At 36.9% G+C, this 23890-nt stretch overlaps 1 protein-coding gene across 2 annotated transcripts in view; it reads right to left on the bottom strand.

Moving 5' to 3' along the window:
- LOC142527659 (terpene synthase 10-like) overlaps nt 1-22675 on the bottom strand; it is a 28619-nt gene extending 5944 nt beyond the window's left edge. The window contains exons 1-5 of one of the 2 annotated variants that reach the window (XM_075632523.1): nt 22544-22675; nt 14363-14659; nt 14015-14276; nt 13462-13846; nt 13006-13224 (exon numbers count right to left, since the gene is read on the bottom strand). In XM_075632523.1, the coding sequence (XP_075488638.1) occupies nt 13006-13224; nt 13462-13846; nt 14015-14276; nt 14363-14596 (1100 nt within the window). In that variant the 5' untranslated portion in view covers nt 14597-14659; nt 22544-22675. The remainder of the gene's footprint in view (nt 1-13005; nt 13225-13461; nt 13847-14014; nt 14277-14362; nt 14660-22543) is intronic. The other variant, XM_075632524.1, reaches the window with a different exon arrangement.
- Nucleotides 22676-23890: the final 1215 nt, after the last annotated feature.

Here is a 23890-nt window from a genome sequence, read left to right as displayed (position 1 = left end):
ATTATTAATTGTGTCTCGGCCAAGGATGCATGGGACATTCTACAAAGACACTGTGAAGGTTCTGAGAGTGTGCGATGAACAAGACTGAGGATGGTCACTTCCAAGTTCGAGATGATGAGGATGGAAGAATCTGAGAACATATTGGAATATGATCGTCGCCTACGGGAAATTGCTAATGAGGCGTTCAGCCTTGGAGACCCCATCTCTAATGAACGACTAGTTAGTAAGGTTCTCCGTTCTTTTCCCGAAAGATTCAACATAAAAATCTATGCGATAGATGAAGCTAAGGACACAACGCAAATGGCTTTGGAAGACCTTATCAGTTCACTTCGGACTTTTGAGATGAACATAGACATGCAGAAGAAGGATTAAAGGAAAACAATTGCATTCCAAGCTTCAAATGACACCTACAATGTAATGCCCGATATTTTATTATTGTAATCTGAAATGATTTATTGATAATTGATGTGATTATAGACGGAAAAAGGACAGACGTGAAAGACAAAAGAAGACATGAGATATGAGCGAGGACAGAACCCCTCGCGCATATGCGCGACCAAGAGGTGCGCATATGCGCGAGACATGCAGAGAACCTCGCGCATATGCGTGAGACAGGACGCGCATATGCGCGAGCATGTGATATTGACAAGGGCCGAGACAGTAGGTCTCGCGCATATGCGCGAGCAAAAGATTTTGATGCGCAGAGACCTACTATTTTGATGCGCAGAGACCAGTAGGTCTCGCGCATATGCGCCGATGGAGGTCGCGCATATGCGCCGACGTGCTGACAAAGAGAGAGCCACCTATCCTTGCCATGCATGATATATATATTAATTCAGTCATTTTCTTGAGATTTACAGAAGGAAAACCGAAAGAATTCTAAGGAAGCTCAAGTTTTCTTGTGTACTAGAATCGTGATTGTAAGAGATTCGCCCGTCCGATTGTCAATCCGACTTTAGTACTCTACTTCTCTTGCAAGAGCTTCGACAGGACGTAAGTTATTTAATTTTTGATATGGTTCGAAATTCATGTGTTGAAGGAATCATGATTTGCTTATTATTCTGTGTTCTTGAGATATTAGACATCGTATAATTGAAACCGGATAAAGAACGGATACCATATGAAATTGTTATCATTTTCAGATTTGATTTGATTGAGAATATACAGATTTGGTATCAGATTGTGTTTGTCGATTGATTATGAGTTATGATTTGTATCTGCTGATATTGTATTGCTGGGTATATCGAGATTGTGCTGTTATGCCGTCGAAACAGAATTAGATTGAGTTCTGATTATATCCAGTATTGATTGGGTTGTATATTGATATTATACTCCTCAATAATGTCATTATCAGATTGAGTATTGACAGCTTCGAATTCAAGACTTCAACTTGATCAGATTGATCTACGAAAAGAAAAGTATAAATCAATGTTAAACCGGGAAGATACGACTCGAGTTAGATCTGACTTGAGTTTCCCAAAACCACATAATTATTTTATTGCATTGATATTTGCAATTCATGAGATTGATATGCTTAGTCTATTGAGTTATAGCAAAGCATGAGTTAGAGTTTTGGGCAGATGTGCCTAGTCTTTGGCAGAACTGCCAAGTCACTGGAATTTTGGTGTATCGATGGGCTTAGGAGTAGATCGACTCTTAATGCAGAAATTCGATACATAATGCCAAAGTCTGGAAATAAGAACGTACGACCATCTAGCTGGGAGACTAGGTGGGGAGACTGTTGCGTTTTTATTCGATCGGGATCCCTAGATTAGAGAAGAGTCGAGTCAGAGATTATGAGTCAAGAGTTTGATTTACAGTTTTATATCGATTCATGTCTTTCAGATTATGATACATGTTATTGATAACTGTTCCATGCTTTTATATCTGTTTATATGATTGCATGTATACGTTGTTTATACAGGGAATATATTTCTCACCGGAGTTATCCGGCTGTTGTTGTGTTTGTATGTGTGCATGACAACAGGTGGGATAGGATCAGGGTCGAGAAGAGGATGAGAGATTGAGATTAGCGTGGAGATTCGAACCCAGAAGTAGAGTTGTTTTCATCACTTGATATGTAGTGAATGATCAGTAGTTTGTATGATTTACTTTTGTACAAGACTTGTACTTTGGATCTTGATGTTGATCTTGTAAATGAAATAAGATTTATTTCATATGTTGCGCACTCTTGTATTTTAAAAAAAAAATTATGACCCAGTTACTTAATTGTTACATTTGATCCTAATAATGATTAAGAAAATGAATTAGCGTCCGGGTTCCCACATACAATGACCTCCTTCAAATATCCCAAGAAGTCAATGAATCAGACCTTTGTGAGGACTCTATCTCCTTTATCACAAAGAAATTCGGGGATTACTTGAAAAGAATCATAGATAAGAAGAATGATGCACAACCCTCAAAATTTCCAAGTCTTCCTGCACCTGAAAGACCACAAAGGTTTCCTGCCAAGCAACAATCTCAACCAAGGAATGAAGGCAGAGAACAATTTAACTCAAGGAAGTATGATTCAGTGCAGTGTAGAGAGTGCAAGGGGTTTGGACACTATGCAAATGAATGTGCCAACAGATTGCGAAAGAACAAAGGCTACAATGCATATCTAAGCGATGAAGAATCTGATGAGGAGGAGAAATTCAATGATGAAGACAATCACACCTCCTTGACTGCATTATTGACAGAAAATCGCAGGCTGCAGGTGAATCCTTTAGGTGTTGCCCTACGTGTTGCCACACCTGGCCGCAACATCTGCAAAAAATCAGTGTGTCTGAAATCCACAACTTCTGAAAATTCGAGTGGAGTGATGAATCCGAAGCTGATGATGAAGAGATGACTCTTGAGAGTGTTCAAAAGCTTTATGAAGAATTGTTTGAGGATTGGACCAAAAGAAACAAGCTTAACTCTACTCTTGTAAAGGAAAACACTGATCTGATCTAAGAGCCGTGGTTGCCAAACTTGAAGTAATTCTGAGCAAAAAGGACTTAGAACTGAGAAAGACCAAAGAAAAACTTCAAAAGGCAACTGAAACCTCGTTCAAGTTTAATTCGAGCACATCAAAGCTCGAATCCATACTTTCGATGGGAGGAGATGACAAGAAGGGTCTAGGGTTCAAAGACAATATGCATGAAACTGGTGAATCCTCAAAATCCACTGTCTTTGTGAAAGGAAAAACTGAAACATCCACACCGCCACAACCTACACCTTCAAACAAAAGCTTTCCACCGAAAAGACAACCCACTGCACCTGTTCCTAAGAAGAGAAAACGAAGGTATGTATGCCATTACTGCTTTAAGCCTGGACATATCAGGCCATATTGTTTTAAACTTAGGGATGATCGCATAAACCAAAAGTCAAGCCGAATGTTGCCTCAGATGTTGCACAACACTTTCCGCAACACCTCCAAGAATCGACCTACAGTAAGGCAGATGTGGGTACCAAAGGTAAAAATTCACTGCAATGTTGTTTATACTTCATTAAAAACTAACACTGACTGGTACTTTGAGAGTGGAAGCTCACCCCATATGACAGGGTCAAGAGAATATCTCATCGATTATGTTGAACAAAAATGTGGAAGAGTAACTTATGGAGGGGGAGCCAAAGGAAAAATTGTTGGAAAGGGAACTTTGAACGTCGAAGGACTACCAACGCTCCACAATGTGCTCCATGTTGAAGGACTAAACTCAAACTTGATAAGCATAAGTCAATTATGCGATGATAATTTGCATGTTAAGTTTAATAAGCATGTGTGTGAAGTTTTTGATGAATCTAACATATGCATCATGACAGGCACAAGGTCCTCGGACAATTGCTACCAAATTGGTGAAAAACTGTCATGCAAACGGGCATAAATCACTGAACTTGACCTTTGGCATCAAAAACTCGGCCATGTTAATTTCAAAACCTTGAAGAATCTGAGCAAATACGAGGCAGTGCGAGGTATGCCCAATCTTTCATCTGGAATACCCTATGTGTGTGATGAGTGTCAAAAAGGTAAACAAACTCGCATGTCACACCAGGTGTTGTCAACATCTGGGACAACACGCTGTCTGGAGTTACTTCACATGGATCTTATGGGTTCTATGGAAGTCGAAAGCTTTGGAGGTAAGAAATATTCTTTCGTATGTGTTGATCATTTCTCACGGTTTTCATGGGTTAGTTTCATTAGGGAAAAATCGGATACCTTCAGTGTGTTCAAACAATTGGTCACAAAAATCACAAACTTTCATGGTTTGAAGGTAAGAAGAATCATGATTGACCATGGTAAGGAATTTGAGAATTCTTCATTCTCATCATTTTGTGACAGGAAAGGTATCTCACACGAGTTTTCGGCACCAAAAACTCCACAACAGAATGGAATTGCCGAACGGAAAAACAGAACACTTCAAGAAATGGCAAGGGTGATGCTGAACTCAAAGAATATCTCAAAGCATTTTTGGGAAGAGGCTCTAAATACGGCTTGTAATATCTCAAACAGAGTGTATTTGAGAAGTGGCTCAACCGTGACATCTTATGAGATAATCATGGGAAAGAAGCCTAATCTCAAATATTTTAATATATTTGGATGCATCTGTTACACTTTAAATGACATGGATCAACTTGCTAAATTCGATTCAAAGAGTGATAAGTGTCTGTTTTTAGGATATGCCACTAATAGTCGAGCCTATCGCATGTTTAATCTAAGAACAAGGACTATTATGAAATCAATTAATGTTGTTTTTGGTGATTGTGCAGATCTCAAGAAGAAAACTGCTGAGGATGACGTTGATGATCTGCTGGAAAATCCGACCATACTGGAAAATGCAAGTGTTGCCCCAGATGGTGCAATAGCACAACATGTGACACTGAAGTCACTGAATTTGATGACGAAGCAAATAGTGATGATGACACAGCAGATGATGGACATAATATACCGAGTAAGATTCAGAGAAATCATCCATCATCTCAAATAATTGTGAATGTGCAAGGTGAAGTCCAAACTCGAAAGAAAGAAAAATTCGATTACCGAAAAATGGCTGGACTTATATGCATGAGCTCGGCTTACTCACAAGTTAGATTTTCATGTTTTGTATCTCAATGTGAACATAAAAATGTTGGCGAAGCCTTAAAAAATGAGTTTTGGATCAATGCTATGCATGATGAGCTTGATGAATTCGTTCGAAATGATGCTTGGGATCTAGTTCCACCTCCTGACCACGTCAATATAATTGGAACTAGATGGATTTTTAAAAATAAAACTGATGAGTCATGGAACATCATTCGAAACAAAGTAAGGTTGGTTGCTCAAGGGTACACACAGGTTGAGGGAGTTGATTTTGATGAGACCTTCGCTCCTGTTGCCCGCATTGAGTCAGTCCGGCTTCTGCTAGCCATTGCATGCTACATGAAAATCAAATTATTTCAAATGGACGTCAAAAGTGCATTCTTGAATGGTACCTTGTGTGAGGAAGCATATGTCAGACAGCCTAAAGGATTTGAAGATCCACATAATTTGAATCATGTGTACAAGTTGAAGAAGGCCCTCTACGGTTTGAAGCAAGCACCACGTGCATGGTATGACATACTAACAGAATATCTTCTTGAAATTGGCTTCAAACGAGGTGAGGTAGACAATACCCTTTTTATTCAGAAATCCAAAGGTGAAATTCTTATTTGTCAAGTTTATGTTGATGATATAATCTTTGGTTCCTCATCTCAAAAGCATGCTGATAATTTTGTTGAGTGCATGTCAGCCACATTCGAAATGAGCATGGTTGGTGAGCTAAGTTTCTTTCTTGGTTTGCAAATCAAACAAATGCATGATGACATCTTTTTGTGTCAAAGTAAGTATGCTAAAAACTTGATAAAGAAATTTGCTAATGAAAACACCAAGCACATGAAGACACATATGGGTTCAAATGAAAAATTATCCAAAGATGATGTTGCCGAAAATGTTGACAACGCCTTATACCGCAGCATCATAGGAAGTCTCCTGTACTTGACTGCTAGCCGCCCTGACTTAATGTTTAGTGTTTGCCTGTGTGCTAGATACCAATCTAATCCTAAGATTTCTCATTTAAAAGCCGTAAAACGTATTCTACGATACATAGCCGGAACCATTGACTTAGGATTATGGTACACGACACCAACTCGAATTTAGTAGGGTTCTCAGATGCTGACTGGGCAGGGGATTTAGATGATAGAAAAAGTACCTCTGGAGGCTGTTTTTATCTTGGAAATAACTTGATATCATGGCATTGTAGAAAACAGAATTGTGTTTCACTTTCAACTGCTGAATCTGAATATGTGGCAGCTGGAAGTGCTTGCACTCAACTTTTGTGGATGAATCAAATGATAGAATATTATGGGCTTTAAGAGTGAACCCTTAGTGGTGTATTGTGACAATTCTAGTGCAATAAACATTTCAAAAAATCCAATACAACACTCTCGAACTAAACACATTGACATTGGTCATCACTTTATTCAAGATCTAGTTGAGAAAGGATTGATTCGAATGAAATTTGTTGATACAAATGACCAATTGACTGACATATTCACAAAAGCATTAGACTTTGAGAGGTTCTCCAACCTTAGGAAATCTCTCAGCATGTGTTCTGCCTGATCATTCATAGATGTTGTCTCAGATGTTACAATATCTCGGACAACACCTATCATGCATGTGCATCTTTAAGCATTAGACATTCAGCATTTTCATACATACTGTGATATGTTGTGTTGAAACTGTGTGGCATAGTTTTCTGATGCACTTACAATTCCTTGTTACATTCTAAAAACTTCACACCTATACATGTGAACTTTGTCACTAAAGATTTCAAGAATGGTCACTTATCTCTAATCAATGTGACAAGTAACCCGAGAGATTAAAGTATAATTATTAAAATTGTTGGGTCTGTGATTAGAAGAAAAGATGGAAAAAGCTACCTAAAGTAGCCCAATGAAGGCTGGACTTTAAGTGTGGGAGCTACCCCTTCTAAGTATAAACACAGAAATAGAAGAAAATGGAAAAAGTTATCTAGAGGAGTCCATTGAAGACTGCTCTTCTAGTGTGGAAGCTGCCACTTCTATGATCAGAAAATTGATAAGTGTGAAGTAAAATTGAAAACTTTTCTTTAGAATTGTGCGTGTTGTCAGAACATGTTGCCAACATTTATGTCAACACCTCATCTGTAAATATATCTCATACTTGTTCCATGTTTATATTTTTGTTACATTCTGTTATTAGGCATAAATAGGTCATGCATAAACATATCATCGTGAATATTGGTGTGCCAAAAGGACATGAGTATTTCAATAAAGTAAAATTCGATGAAAATCCAGACTTTGCAACAATTTCTAATCTATGTGATATTTGTTGTCTAGTGGTGCTAATATTCGATGTGGCGTTATCTCTGGAAATTTTGAAAAGTTGTTTGTCTAAAATTGGCTCAGTAATGTCTGAAAAGGTGTTAAGCTCTTAATCATTGCCATTTTTTTCTTACCGTTGGGAGAGAATTCTGTGGAGTGAATCATTTTTTTTACCGTTTGGACTCATTTGATTGTTTGATTTTGTTACCGTTGCACTGTTCATTCATACTTATCTCATTTATTTACACAGCCTAATTCATCTTTATCTGCCTAATTGTTTCTTGAATTTCCGTACCATCTTCCCGCAACCTCTTTCTGTAAAACTTTTCCCCAAAAATTGTCGATTCTCCTCTTTGCTGGCAACTTATCTCGTGTAAATGGCAGGAAAGGGCTTTGATCCACACGATATCCGAAGCGAAATGGGCCATACAGAGGATGTTTCCTCACCTCCCGCAACATCTGCTGCAACACCCCCTGTCCAGAACTTGCAGATCATTCCTGCTGCTCTAATTCCCGAGCCTCTGGAATTTATTGCTCCCGGTGAACCTGGGAATGCTTTTGATGTTGATAATCCACCAATAATTCAGGTGTTCGATCCTCCGCGCCAGCAAGTTTGTCGCTCCAAAAGACAGGCAGGGTATAACCCTGATTTGACCACCTCAAAGCGATTTCGTCGAAAGGGTGAGGGGACGAGCAGACCTTCACTTGCTGACCCTGAGCACACCTCGGGTGATGACTCTGCTGATGGAGATTATGAATTTGTGGCTCGTACGAAGACAGTTCCTTCGCCCTCAGACAGCAGTGATTCCTCCGGTGACTCCACTAATTCTGCTACGAACGCACCGCATCCTCCTCCACCAATGTCCTCACCACCTCGTGATGAGGAAATCACGTTGGTCCAATTTATGGCAAACCTCAAGAGCCAACAAGCTACTCGACCATCTGGCTCCATTGCTTCTGAAGATTCCAGTGTCTCTGCTGATACGATACCTGTTGTTGCACCTGCCCCTATGGATGTTGTATCAGATGACGACACCTCCTCGGACAACATCGACCTCAGCGACTATGACCTGTCAAGCAGTTTTAACAACATGTTCTACACAGAGGAGGCGTGTTTAAACTGGTCCCTCTACGCCAACCGAGCTCTTCTTGAAGAATGAAATGCTGACATGGAAGCTTTCGCTCGCAACAATCTAATCGATTTTCTCAAATCCCGCGGATTGCTCTCTACCGTCTCATCTGCACTTCCTTATTGCCATAAAGTGATACTTGAATTCTACGCCAACCTTTCACCCAGCGTAAGTGATGCGCGATCGGCCAAATTTGGTTGAGTTTTTGTACGGAATAGGGTATACAACTTTGAGCCGCAGATCATCAATGATTACTACAGCACACCTGTTATTGCTGAAGGCCCTCCACCGGACCTTAATGATGTGATTTCCACCCTGACTGGTGGACTGATTCGCCAGTTCCCTGCACATCCCGAGAAGGTCTCGGCTGCCACTCTTACGTCCCTCTACTCAGTTCTTCACAAGATCGCCATTCGCAACTGGACATCAACCACCAACACCACGGTGGTCACTAAGTCTCAGGCACTGACTCTTTTTGCCATTGGCACCTCCAGCTTGAACTTTGGGCATCTGGTTTTTTATACCATCATGCAATATGCACATGGCGGCATGAAGTCATCCAAGCTCCCGTTTTCCTCTCTCATTTATGGCATTTTGGAGTCACAAGGGTTCATTAAAGACATCACCGAACACTCCACACTTGCCAATGAATTACTGAAGATTTCCCCTGCTTTCTTCAAGGGAAATAGAAAGATTGACCTTCCTTGGATCGCCTCTACCACAGCACCTCCAACTTCTGAGCCTTCTACAAGTTTCACCTCTCATCGACCAACAGATGGTTATGTCAAGATTCATCTTGCTGGAGTTCAGGCTCACCTTGATCATGCTCTTAAAAAGATTTCCCAGGCTAAGGCAGACTTGGCATATTATGAGAATTTGGCTGCTGACCTCAGGCTCATCTTGGAGGTAGGTAACTTTCCCGGACAAAAAATGGGAGATGATCAAACAGATGCTGGTCCATCAGGGACCAAGGATGATGACAGCGAAGAGGATGACAGTGATGATGAAGAGGAGGATGAGGATTATTGAATATGTTCTTGTTTCTGGTTCAATTTCTTTGATTTTGGTTATCTTTGGTTATCTTGTTTTTGTGTTAGTTCCTTATACATGCTTCCTGGTGTGTAATCATATTCCCTATGTTTCGCTCTGCACCTGATATCTTTACTAAGTGAACTGCTAATAAAATGATGCAGGTGTTGTTCTGAATGTTGCCAACACCACTAACAACACCCTTGCTAACAATATTTTATTCAGGGGGAGAGAAATTCTTTAACTCAGGGGGAGTTGATTTGAACTAAACAAGGATAAAGTTTGATCTCATTTTGTCCAAGAAAGGCAAAAAGAGGGAGATTGAAGGGAAATATTATTTCCGAATTTGATTGATATATTTCTTGACTTAAATTATTTCTTTGACAACATGTTTTCCTTGTTGCTTTGAATAAGTAAATATTTAATATGATTTTGCCTTTCTTAGATAATGAGATAATCATTCAAATATATTTAAAGATATGTTATTTATTGATGAGATATGATATCATGTTTAAAAGAGTTTATTCCTAATAAAACTCTTACTTCCCTTGTGCTATAGGTTTCCTTATGGAGATAAAAGTATTCATCAATAAATAAGAGGTCAAGGACATTGGTAAGCGGCGGCTTTTATATCGATCATACATACATACACAAAGTAAAGATTTTCAGGACAAAATAATTCTCAAAGCCGTTGCTGTTGAAGAGTGCTGATTGTGTGTTACCTTGAATGTTGGGAACATCTACAGACAACTTCCGCAAAGAAGTTGGCTGAAGATCGTTTTCGTGGATTCTCTTTTGACATCACATTTTTGCTTTCTTGTTAACATTTTATTCTGGTTATTTTTTTTAGAAAGCTATTTGTTTTCTCAACTTGTTGAGGAAATTGACTTTTGTTGTAATCACTAGTGATATGTTTCTATAAACAGTTTGGTTTTCTAGTGATTGATTTTTTGTCATAAGGCACCGCACAAGTATTTATACTTGTGCATATTTAATCTCGTCCATCTATTTATTTAAAGTCAATTTGTGTTACAAAATATAATATTCCTCTGCATGTTGTCCAAGATGTTGTAACATCTGGCACAACACTTAATTCTGATTAAACACAATTTACTATTTTACATCCTATTCTGATATTTTTATTATTTGTGGTATCTGTCGAACAATACATTTCTTACACATTGCAACTTGCAAAGTTTTTGAAGTTCTCAGTGATCATTTTCCAAATGGAAGAGTTAAGGCTGAAGTTCGGGGGATTTACAGAAACATGGCAAGCTTTGAATTTGTGTTTATTTTGCACTTAATGCATAAAATTATGAGAACAACATATACTCTTTGTCAATTTTTTCAAAGAAAATCTCAAGACATTTTGACTGCTATTACATTTGTCACTATTACCAAAACTAGCCTTCAAGAATTTAGAGAATGTGGGTGGAACAAATTTCTTCAGGAAGTTAAAGTTTTTTGCTCAAGAAATGAAATTGATGTGCCTGACCTTGATTGTCTATATAAGATTGGACGTTCCTGTCGGCAAACTACAATAGAACATCATTACCACTTTGATGTTTTTAATGCAGCAATAGAATTCATTTTGATGGAGTTAAATACTCGGTTCAATGAGTCATCGGTGGAACTTCTTTCTCTTAGTACAGCTTTAGATCCTAAAAATTCATTTGACTCATTTAACAGTGATGATATTTGCAAGCTTGCAACGAAGTTTTATCCTAGAGATTTCACAGATCAAGAAATTGTTGCTTTGAAGTATGAATTGATACATTATAAACTTGATGTGATGCAGAATTTAAAGGTTTTTACACTTGTTGAGTTGTGTCAGCAATTGATCGAGAGTGGACGGTCAAATGTTTACGTTATGTTGACTAGATTGATTCATCTTGTTTTGACATTACATGTGTCTACCACCACTACTGAGCGGACTTTTTCAGCAATGAAGCATGTGAAGATGGCACTTCGCAATAAAATGGAGGATGACTTTCTTGTCGATTGTTTGACACTCTATATTGAACGAGATTTAGCTCAACATATTGATGTAAATTCTATTATTGATGAATTTTATGTTTTAAAATCTCGTAGGGCACAACTTTGTTGAACGATATAGTGTAATTTTTTTTAATAATATCCCCATATTTATGGATCCGTCCCTGACTAAAATTGTAACTTTTTTCTTATTTTAACTAAAGTGGTAGACTGGTAATGGATGGATAGACATCATTTATTGGTTCCTGCTCCATTGTTCCAAAAGAAAAATTATTAAATTGGTTTTATAAATTAGATTATTTTGAACGTTAACTGGTCAAATTTCAATGTTAATTCACACACTTTGTTTCTTTAGTAAGTTTTTTCCTGAAAAACTATAAGACACCAGATATTGCTAATATGATGCATGTTGTCACTTATGTGGTGTTGTGTATTGCCGATGTAGCGGGTGTTATATTAGTGTTTCAACGAAAAAATGATTAAAATTACAAAAACATCAAATTATCAAACAAAAACTGAAATTTTACCAGTTAAAAGTCTAAAATCAATATTAGGCCAAATTATAGCTGACTGATTTTGCTATTGTCCAAGTTCCCATGCAACTATGCTTAACATAATATAAGATTTTAAACAAAGAATCGGAATGGATTTATTGTAACATTCGGAAATTTTCATGTGACGCCCGGGACCGAAGATGGTGTGGAGTGATCGCCATTGCCAAGAGGTTGCATGAACAATGTGCAGCTCCTGACATGCTTTTAGACGAAAAAAACATGAATAAACCGATCTCACATTGGAATGAGAGTGATTCCAAGACTACACAGGTGTGAGACTGTACAATTGAAGATGACTTCAAATATATGATTGGTAATCTTATATCAACAAGATGCATATTTTTATCGGGAGCTCATCACATAAGAACTTCAACGTTAAGAGTGGTTGACTTGGAGAAATTATATGATGGATGACTCACTATGAAGTTTCTTAGGATGTATGTGAATAATGACATAAGCACGTTTGAAAAACATGTGTTAGTAAAATGAGGACAACAATCAAATCCAGGGCATTACATTTATATATTTTCGAAAGCTGGTTTTTATTGTCCTTTATTTCAATTTATCTTTGTCTACGGGGAAAATGATTTTTTTGGTTCATTAGTTTGTTTATTTTTGAGTTTCATATCATTAAATTTTCAAATTTTGGTTTTGATATAATAAATTTTAATTTTCGGATGTTTTGGTCTAATTGTTGATATGAAATCTAACAAGTAAACAATTTTCGATACTACGTCAGCAATTTTCTATGTGATGTTAATATTTTCATTGTGTACACCTCAGCAATTGTAACAAAATGACTGAAATTAAAAGTTATTGTATGAAAGACAAATTTTGAAAATTTAGTTAACAAAATCCAAAATTGAACAAGTTAGTAGAAAAAAAAAAACTATTTTTCCTTGGCTATGTGAATGTAATTTAAAGTTTCGAATCCTAACCTTTGAATGACATCATTTAAGAGCTGCAGTTCCTCCAATGTACCATAGACGTCAAATATATCATCCAAAATTGTTATTAACGAATTAACCTTAGAAAGAGTAATTCTTGAATATTGATTTTGAGGGACGGAGAGCCAACCGATGTTCCAAAAATAACACTCCACAAGTCTATCCCTTGCGAAAGGCAGCTTTTCAACAAGCCCCGTTCTTTTCCACCATCTGCGAGAAAGGCCAAAAGCTCAATATATATATATATATATTAAAACAAAACTTGACACGATAGAGCAAATAATTGAGCCTTCTCGAGTTATGATACCTGTCCTTTTTCTTGATAAACAACATCTTTAAAAAAAAATTGTGTATCGTATATGCCGACGAGAAAATGATCATGTCAACCAATTAATTATATATATTGGAGCCAAATTCATAGAAGAATAAGAGTTTATGATCATGTACCTTGAGACATGCTTGAGTTCTTGTTGGTGTGCTGCTTGAACAATATTGAAATCCAATTTTGCAAACTCAAGCAAAATAGGGTTCATATCTTGTCTCCTCCCATATTCTTCTATGAACCATCTTGCATTCGGCCTTGGGACCCTCCAATGAAGTGGCATTTCCAAAGAATGGCAAATCAACAAAGATAGATTTTCAGCAATTCCATTACCCTGATCTTCAAGATTCTTGTGCAGAAAAAAGGTGGCAAATTCTCTTGCTGCCTCCAAGGTTTCTTCACCTTCTGTCAACAAGTGAGAAGCTTCATACAATTGGAGTAATCCCTTAGTATCTTCGCCATGACAAGACTCGAATTCGCCTTTCTCATTCTTGAAACGATTGAATATCTCTGCAATTCATCGACAAGCCTAGCTAGCATTTTTTGTATTCATTTAGGGTGTTTCATGGCAACGCTTTGAGAAAATGCTGTTGAAATTAATATTATATATATATATATATATAAAAACTAATATTTGGAGTCTTGATTCAGATTTAGCTGTAAATCGAAAAAAAATACCCTGAGAGACAAGGAAACCGTGTTGCCTTAGGAGTCTGAACTGAAGAGCCGTGGAGTACAAATCCCCAGTTTCCTTGGCATACCTTCTTTCATAAATGGACGTCAAAATTTTCTCGATTTCCTCCTCAAAATGGTAACATATTCCCATTTTTTGTAAATCATCGATCACTTCCAACTGATCAATGGCCAACAAATCTTGACCCTCGAGCATTATTTTCACTTGCTCCTTCAGTTCACAGGATCTCGTCGCGTACTTCTCGTCCTACAGAAAATACACGAGAATTCAGTAAGTGAAATCTTCAACAAGACATGCAGCTAGCCTGCACCAATATAAACTACATATATTACAGCGTATTCACTGCTCAACGACTGTATAAAATCGAAATCCCAAATGGGAGGCTTGTAATTTGCGGAGCGCCGGTTCAATAATGCTTCATCGCAAGACGGCGCAGTCGCAGAGCAAGAAATAAGGGTTTTTGAAGATGAAGGTGAAATTTTTGAAGCCAGCTTCCTGTCAAAAGTCCCAAGATTTTTGGGTTGCTTGATCATAAAATTTAGTTTACGCATTAACATTGTAGCCATTTATGAGAACTTTGTTATCTTTTTTCTCGTTTTGGGTGTTGAATGGATGGGGCTACTGCTACACTACTTTCTATTATTTGAAGGAGAAATTTGCCTTCAGTTCTTGTTTGACCCCTGTCTTTCTCCTCACTCCCTTCTTTTTACCAATTACCCAAATTACCCATCAACTTTATCTTTAAATAATTGATTTTTTTTTTCAAATAATGGCTCATCATGCTTCCGTAAAATAAATTAAATCTTATACCTCTTTGACCGGAGTACCACCGGGTTATATCCACCGTATTTTACAGACTGCTCCTCACAGTCCAACCACGCGATCGCAACCGATGGTTACCGACGCAGATTCCTTCAGCAGCACTTGGCACAACTCTAATTCGTTTCCTACCTTAGAGTGTATGGTAAAAGATAAAATGTTGAAAATAATACATGAGAGGGGCTAAGAGCAAAGATCTCTTTATTCAAACACACACATTTATTATTACATTGAAACCTTCAGTAGAGGAGGAGGAACTTGCTTAGCTACTAATAGTAGCCGAACTTGAAAAACTCATAAACTAGAAAGAGAAAATATTACAATTTATTGTTGAAAGAGATGAGGAAAATGTTCGATGATCTTCACTTCCTTCTTCCTGCCTTATTTATAGAAGGCTTCTTCGGATTTGAACTTCGGATTTCAAATCTTCATAAACCTTTACAGCTTGCACATGGACCATGTAGTGGTTGAGTGGTCCCTTGAGATGTTCCTGTCTTTTTCTAGATTATTAATCTAGAAATTAACTTCTCATCTTCTTTTACCTCTCCAAGATACCAGTAACGATGAGTATGTAAGAGATCTGCGGTAATCTCATCTCATTTTTCCTGGAATCGTTGGACTAGCCATTTAAGAGAATCCGCCTCTTTTCTCTTATACTTGATTCTTCTTTTTAAAATCTTTAGATATGTGTAATACATTTTCTTTAGGTTTCTTTCTGGTATGTTTTACTGGTTCCCATTTACTCTTATTTATAGTATGATACTTGGGTCCAATTTTCTTGTCTTTTTATCAGATTTTCATTATCTTTAAAGATAAGGAATCCAATGTCCTTGGTCATTGTTCTTTTTCCACCTATTATTGGTGGTCCTTGTTCTTTTTCCACCAATTATTGGTGGTCCTTTAATTCCTCTCACATGGTTTTTCACATGGTGATCCTTCTTTTCTTGGTGGGATGATCATATGTTTCTTTTAACTTTGTCGAGGAATCTTTGGCTTTTTGTTTCCTCGATGTGATTGTGTTCCTTCCCTGCTTGTCCTTGTTTCGGTAAAATGCTTTCGATCAGATCTCGGTTTGAAACCTTTACCGAACTCCGGTTCTTTCTGATTCTGGCATTCAAGACAGATGTTTTCTGACCATCTTCCCACATGTGCCATATTGCAGAATTTCCGACGAGTCTCTTTACTTGCCGGCAGCTTGCTGTTCCACAGAAGATTTCTTTTCTTTTCAAATATTTCTTCTGCAAAACTTGTAGTTTTTCCTATTATTGTATTTAACAGGAACGATCCATTCAAAGAATTTTGATAAAACTTGAATGGAAACTTGACTTTGTCCATCTCAGTGAGACAGACCCAAAAACCCCATGCTCTTCTGGTTGAAAAACCGTCTTCAGTAATTGAAGCAACCAGGGGTGTTTCTTCTGTCGGAGGGTCCTTGATAAATTTATGAATATTTGTATCTGGACTCCTTAACTTGATGAAATGAAAGGCTTCATGTGAACCTTTCCCTGCTGGTTCTAGTGCTGCACTGAAAAAGCATAGCTCCAAAACATCTCCTCTGGACAAATAATCGTTATTCTCCCAAGTTTCATGAACAGCTTCCTGAATCCATTTAGGTAATCCTGAAATTTTCGGAAAGCTGGGTGAGGTGGTATAAACTGAGGCAAGAGCCCCGAATTCATACCAGACTTTGACCTCCTTGGGATATGAATTAGGTTTCATCCATACCCTAGGATATTTTCCTGAAACATCAACCCTATTAGTAGCTGGGTTAATGCCAACTCTTGTTTTTAATTTCTCCCAGTTCTGTTGGTAAACTTGAAATGGAGAAATAGCAACTTCATTAGTACCAACCTTAGATTTGCTTTTGTCAGTACGAGGCCTAAGGTTGATCTCTCCTTCTTCAATCCCCGAGGTGGAGGGTTGACTTGAGGACTCAAGATAAGGATCAGGAGTCTCAATTTTTGTTTCAGCCGACTCATTTGGAGATGATCCCGACTTAACACTTGTGTTAGGGGTACTTGAATCCTCTGCTCCAGGTATAGAGTCTTGTACTCGAAAACTCTCCATTTGGGAAACCAATGGCTTCTCAATGCCTTGGAGGATATGCCTTTGTGTTACAGACCAAAACTGAGTATAAGCCTGTAAACATCCTGTAATTCGATTAGAGATAACTCTCTTATCGGCTTGTTGTAGTCTTCCCGCAACTTCTGCATTTACGACTAGCTTGTTAAACTCGTTTTGAAGCATTTCAAGGTGTTCCCTCAAATGCCTCTGCATCTTGATGATGGCATCGATATCACCGCTGTCCATCTCTTGTTGTTAAAAAATCTGCAATAATATTTTCATGGGATGTTATTATCATAATATCAAAAATATAATTCTGACATAGTGCCTGCCACCTTAATAATCTGGTTTTCTCAGGTTTAGACTCAATTCTATTCCTTAAGAAAGCTTTTACCTGTGTGTTATCAACTTTCAAAGGAAATTTCTTTGCAAGTAAAAATAATGGCCATTTTTCAAAAGCCCTTTTTACTGCATAAAATTCCTTCTCGTTGATATGCCATCTGATGGCTTCTGCATCTGAGAATAACTCACTACAATATCTGCATGGATGTTCTCCATCTGATGTGAGCTTAGTAAGAACTGCTGCCCACCAATGATCACTGGCATCGATATATAATACCAGATCATCTTCGTCTTGAGAAATAGCCATTTTTGGAAGATTTTTACAAATCTCCTTTAAATAGACAAGTCCTTCTGTGTGTTCTTTTGTCCAAATAAATCTTGCATCTTTTTTCAATAATGGACTAAACACTCTCCTGTGTTTTGCTAGGTTTTTTATAAACATCCCAGCAAAATTAATAACTCCTAGAAAACTTTGAAGTTTTTTCTTGTCTTTGAGACTTTCTGGAAAATTCTGCACCTTTTCGACTATGTGGTCTTGCAGAATTATTCCTGACTCATCGATTTCAATTCCGAGGAATTCAATCTTTCTTGTTGCAATGACTGCTTTCTTTTCAGATAAAATCAGTCCTTCTTTTTTACAAATCTTAGAGAAAATCTCCAAGTGTTTAACATGTTCATCCATATTTTTAGATGCTATTAACACATCGTTAATATAAACAAACATAAATTTAAAATAATTTTTAAAAAGATTATCCATTTTTCTTTGAAATATCTGGGGTGAATTAGCCAATCCCATTGGTAATACTTGCCAAATATAATGTCCTTGAGGTGTGGAGAAAGATGTGAATTTCTTGCTTTCTTTCTGCATCCGAATTTGGTAAAATCCAGACTTACAGTCAAACTTAGAGAATATCTTGGCGTTGCGTATGCAACTAATCAAGTGTTCTCTACTAGGTATAAAATACCCATCAAACTCCAGAATCTTATTAATCTCTTGGTAATTAATAACTAATCTGGGTTTACCTTGTTTTATCTCATCATGATTTCTTACCAGAAAACCTGGACTGCTATATGGTGACATACCTGCTTTGATTAAACTAAGGTTCAAATGTTTCTTGATTATAATCTGCATATCCCTTTGATCAATGATATTCATTGGGATAGGCTTACAACGGACAAATTCATACTCTTTGCCTTCCTTTATCTTAAGGCAAGCTTTGAGTTGATTTCTGTCTCACCATGCCAAGGGATCTTCATTGTAATTTTCTTTGATCTTTTTCTTGACATCTTCCAATGATACCTTAGATTCAAACTCTACTTCATTCTTCTGTAGAGTTATCTTAAGGCATTCTATATCTTCTGGTTGGAGTATTTTGTTTGCTCTTAACTGAAGCATTGTTTCTCCAAACCTTCTAGAATCCTTCATTTTTGAGTTCAGAAGTTGTCCTGAATCACTACGCTTGCTGCGAAACTGGATTGGCAATTTTCTGTAAAATGCCTCTCGTAGTCTCTGGACTATGATTTTGTGATCACAGGGTGTTGTGAACACTAATCGTCTAGTCTCATTTTCTTGAGTATAGTACTTGAACATTTGTAGGAAATTATTTCCTAACAATATGTCAGCTCCTGTATCATGAAAATAAATTGGTGGTGTTTTCATCTTGTACCAAGGTGTTTGTCCAGCACCGCCAATCATGATTTCGGTCATCTTAATCCCCTTACATAAGATTAAAATTCTTCTGGAAAAATCTTTTCCAACAATCTTTGGTAATTCTTCTTCCAAATTATTTGGAAAAACTCCTCGTTTTGCTGTACAGATTCCAGCACCTGAATCAATATAAGCAGCAAAATATTCTGCTTTATATTGTTCATATAACATTCCTACTGGAATGTATATGGAAAATGGGCTTGTGGTCATTGGATTTTCCACATTTTATCCTCTGCCATAAATTCCATTCTATATTCTAGACATTTCCAAGGTTTGTATTCCTCGAGAAACTCTAGTCCAAGAATCAGTCAATCTGATTCTTTTCCTGAAATTCCTTGAATATGAACTTCCAATTCTCTGATATTAATCAGTCCTTGGTAAGTTCCTATCACAGGTTGTTCCAAATAGTATATTGAATTACAAGGAAATTGATTTCTTTGCTTTGTAATATCAAATACTATTTCTATTTCCTTCCACCCTTCTGGGCATCTAAGTTTTTCAATTGTAGAAAAACTTTTCAGCTCCTGTTGGGTCTCTATGACAAGCGTTTTTCCCCACCTGTAACTCGTAATTCTATCTCCCTGAAAAGATCGTCTTCTTGATTCAAATTTAAGACTTTGATTCCTTTGTAGAATCGGTTTGTCTTGTATTTGGATATTTGTTTCCTGTATTAAAGGAGACTCAACTCGTTATGGATAAATTACATGGGCAAATTTTCCGAATATCTCGGGTATTTCAATGAACTTGTTTCTAATAAACAACTCAGAATGATGTGTATTAGATAGAGCATATGAAATCTGATAAGTAATAGAATATGGTCTATTACCTTCTTTCATCAGCCTCTTTTCCTTGAAATTCTGATGTAATGTCCAGGCTCGGCTGAAATCTCGATCTGCCAAGTTGTAGGCTATCCTTGGGTAGATTACTCCTACAATCTTTCCTGCAAAGAGATTTCCTGAGATTGTTCCCAGTACTGAATCTTGTAGATTCCCCATTTTTTTATCGCATATAGCAATATCAATAGGTGAATCTATATCTTCTTTGAAAGTAGCCTTTATCATAATCTGGATTGCTCCAATATGAATCCAGGACATAGTCCTTGCTACTTCTATCTTGAGTTTTTGTAATTCCTCCTTAATTTCTTCAGAAGGAATTAACTGCATCTCCATTCTATTTCCTGTAGGTTCCATCGGGATTGTCATTTCCTTTCTAGAAACTTTATAAATTAGATGATGCTTTCTGTTTTTTAGGCCAAGACTTACTAAGAACTTTTCTACCTGTCCTGCAGAGAATCCTTGATATCTCTGTAGAGTAGGATTTTCTCTCATGATCCTTTGGACCATATTATGAGAGATTGTTGTCTGGCTGAAAAATCCAGACAAATCTTCATGTGTTTCGTGTCGAAACACCTCGTCCTCAGTCAGATTCCGATTCTGTTCCATCAGATTCTTCCTGACTTAAGACCTCTTCTTCTTCATATATACTTTCATCCGAGGCAATGTCCTCGAATCTGTATACTTGAATAAGATCTTGGTAATAAACTTCTTCTTCAATATCCGGGGTTGGATCAAAGCGTTTAATACCACTTTTTTCATTTTTTGGACAGTTGGTCGAGATATGACCTCTTGCTCCACATGTCCAGCAATTACAATCCTTGAAACTTTCATTTGCTCGAGTATGAGATCTTCTGAAAGTTTTCTTCGTAGGTGTTTTTCCTGTACTTCGAGATGTACTCGATGCTTGGGATGATATCCTACTTCTTGATGGTCCGCTTCTTTGTCCAGATTTATAAGATCTGGCTTTCTGTCTAGACCATATAGTTCTTGGTTTCCAAGAACTTCTTCCACTTCGAGCATAAGGATGAGTCCTAAAACTTTTCCTCTTATGCTTCTGTGGTTTACTTCCAATAATTGTTGGAAGATCATTTTCCTTACAACACAAAGGAGTTCTTTTGTTGATACCCCTTAAGCGTTTGTAATTCTTTTGTAATGCTGTCATGTGACACCATTCTTCCAATTTTCCTTTAAGAAAAGAGGCTCTTCGTGCCAACGTATCTGGATTTCCCGGTACGTATTCCCTTATGAGCATTTCTCTACAGGGACTTGGCATTTTTGCGAAGAAAAACTGCATAGCTATATCTTTTTCGACTCCTGAATTTCATCTATATTTAGTGAATAACATAATGTATTCATCCACTAAACATATATCATGCAATTCAAGACTATACAGAGCTTGAGTATATTTCTTCCTCTTCTCTGTATCTTGACTGTTAAAATAATCTAACCCCATAAATTGTGCTTTAAATAGGGTAGCCATTTTTCCGGCTATCTCGCTCAGAGATTCTCCTGCCAGGACTGACTCTTTCATTTCTAATGAATTCATGTCCCAAGTAATTTTCACTGATCCCATAAAACTCATTTCTAAAAGTTTAATGAATCCCTCTTTGTTGAGATCAAGTGTTTCTGCTGCGATTCTCATAGAAGATGTCCAATCATCTATGAGATCTTCTCTGTTTTTGAAATCTAATACATCAAGGTTAAGCATAACCCCGTAAGGATGTATCGGATCTAAAACAGTTTTCCCGTAGGGTGTTTGGTGCAAGGGAATTTGACTTCTCCTTGTCCTTGTACCCGCTGGGTGTGATCCTCCACCAGTATGGAAATCAGATTGGGGTTCTCTTATGTTAACATTCTGAGATCCCACACTTTCCCTTGGTGGTTCCTGAGTCGATGACCAGGTTATAGCAGTTATTTCACCTCCTGCTGTGTTCATCTTTAGATCTACCACTTTGAGATTTGCGAAAGATTCCGCCAACTCTTGTAGATCTTCCAGACTAATCCTTTCTAAAGTTGTCATCAGATAAATTTCTTCTCTGAGACAGATTTAATTAGATTGATCATCTTTTCTTCTTCAGTCAATGGTTTTGACACCACTCTTGCCTTTCTTGTTGATGTAACAAAGGTTCGGTACCGAATGATGGTGGTAACCATCCTCCTGAAGTTCTTTTACTAGAACCTAATTGTTGTTTTAGTTTTTGAATTCTTGTTTGAATATCATTTAATATTCCAAGAATTTCTTCCTGGTTTTTAAGGATTTCTTCAACTCGTTGAGGTACAAAATATAGCATGTTGCCATAATTTTGTACGGTTTTCTTGATTTCCCTTAGATCTGAAGAGAGCTTAGAGGAATCTGGCACTATCTCCAGAAATTTATTTGCTTGAATCATAAGTTTACCTGAGAATTTACCTGAGGGTGCTGATGCTTCCCTTTCTGTTTCTGATATCTAACAATAGTTAGATGAACTTGTGTATATTCCAAAATATTAGAATAGATCTTGTAAATTATTTTCTCGAACCTAAGTTCGGATTCATAATTTTTCGAAATTCTCCTCCTCAAACATTTTAATTTCTTTATAATAATAAATCATGTGTTTGAAATAAATTAACCATGCTCTGATACCATTTTGAAAGCGCAGGGATCAATTAACTTAAAATAAAATTGACTATATATTTGGCATATTTGAATAAACTTTCTCTCACCAGGGAGTTGGGACAAACTTCCTTTCGGTTCAGGTACTAACACCAATTTACCCTATTTGAAATAAGCTGTACTTTCACTGTGTTAGAAGTGCACAACTTAGCGGTGAAATGATGATATACTATGGGATCTTCAAAGTATATACTTCACATTCCAATTTTAATATCACATAAATTGCTACTGTTAATCGATCAATTTCACTAATTTTTATAGTATAGTATTGAACAATCAAGTTGGTCTGTCTTTAAAAAAAATTTAATCATATTACGTTACATATATATATAAAATACTTTTATCTGGCTAGCGTGGTTTATAAACTATTTATGTTAGTTCGTGATTTATCTCGTACATAATGAATTGTAACGGTTGCGAGTTCTGACTACATATAAATAAATATATAAATCTTGGACGACATGACAAGATCTACTAGTGTACATGCTCTTAGACTAAGCATCAATTTTACTTATCGGACAAGTTTTATGCAGCTAATTATATTATTAGATACACAAAAAAATCTTATACATCATTCTTTATAAACAAAAACTTGTGAGATGGTCTCACGAGTCAATTTTGTGATACGACTATTCTATTTGGGATCATTCATGAAAAATATTATTTTTTTATGTAAAATGTAACACGTCAGATTCGACGACTGTTACATTGTACCAAGACAAGTTGTCATGCCCCAGGGACGAAGTTGGTCGACACCGACGTTGCTCTCAAATTTACATTCGAAACAACGAGCCTCGGAAGTACAAAATTCAGAAATCGGTCTTTTTATTCATAATATTGAATATTTCATTCTCTGATACAAACTCAAATAACTAATGTTTTACAGCGAAAATGTAAAAACCAGATATAACAACGTCTTAACAGATGTAGCGAAAAAACATAAATTAGAACCGAGAGACAACAATCTTTTTCACCAGCCCCAGAACTGATTCTACTCTTCTTCTTCTAACATTTCTTCCTTGTTCTTATCTGAGATGAGTTTGGTGGATGAGTGATATGGTCGTCACTCAATAAGCGGAGGTGGACATAACTCCCAATTTTCAAAACCATTTTCAACGGAAACAGTAATACAAATAATATACAGAAACTCTTACTTTCAGAACAGGAATCGGTATTCAGGACTAACATGTTTCAGAACATAAATCAGAACTTAAAATTTAGCAAGCAAGCACTGAGCACGTTTGTGAATTTCATGGCTATACTGATATCAGTCTCCTATATGTTCTCTTCTCTAATGGGTGATGCCAGTAATCAGTAATCAGAATTTAGTAATCAGGAATGTTTCAGAATATATATTCCTACCATTACTTCACTATGTTTCAGTACTTCAAAAATCATATATCACAAATACATATACTTTGCTTCAAAACAGAAATTA

This window comes from Primulina tabacum, chromosome 15 (genome assembly GCF_025594145.1).
Source record: "Primulina tabacum isolate GXHZ01 chromosome 15, ASM2559414v2, whole genome shotgun sequence".
Taxonomy (NCBI): Eukaryota; Viridiplantae; Streptophyta; class Magnoliopsida; order Lamiales; family Gesneriaceae; genus Primulina; species Primulina tabacum.
The sequence above is the reverse complement of the archived record's forward strand: the minus strand, read 5'-3'. Positions and strand labels throughout refer to the sequence as shown.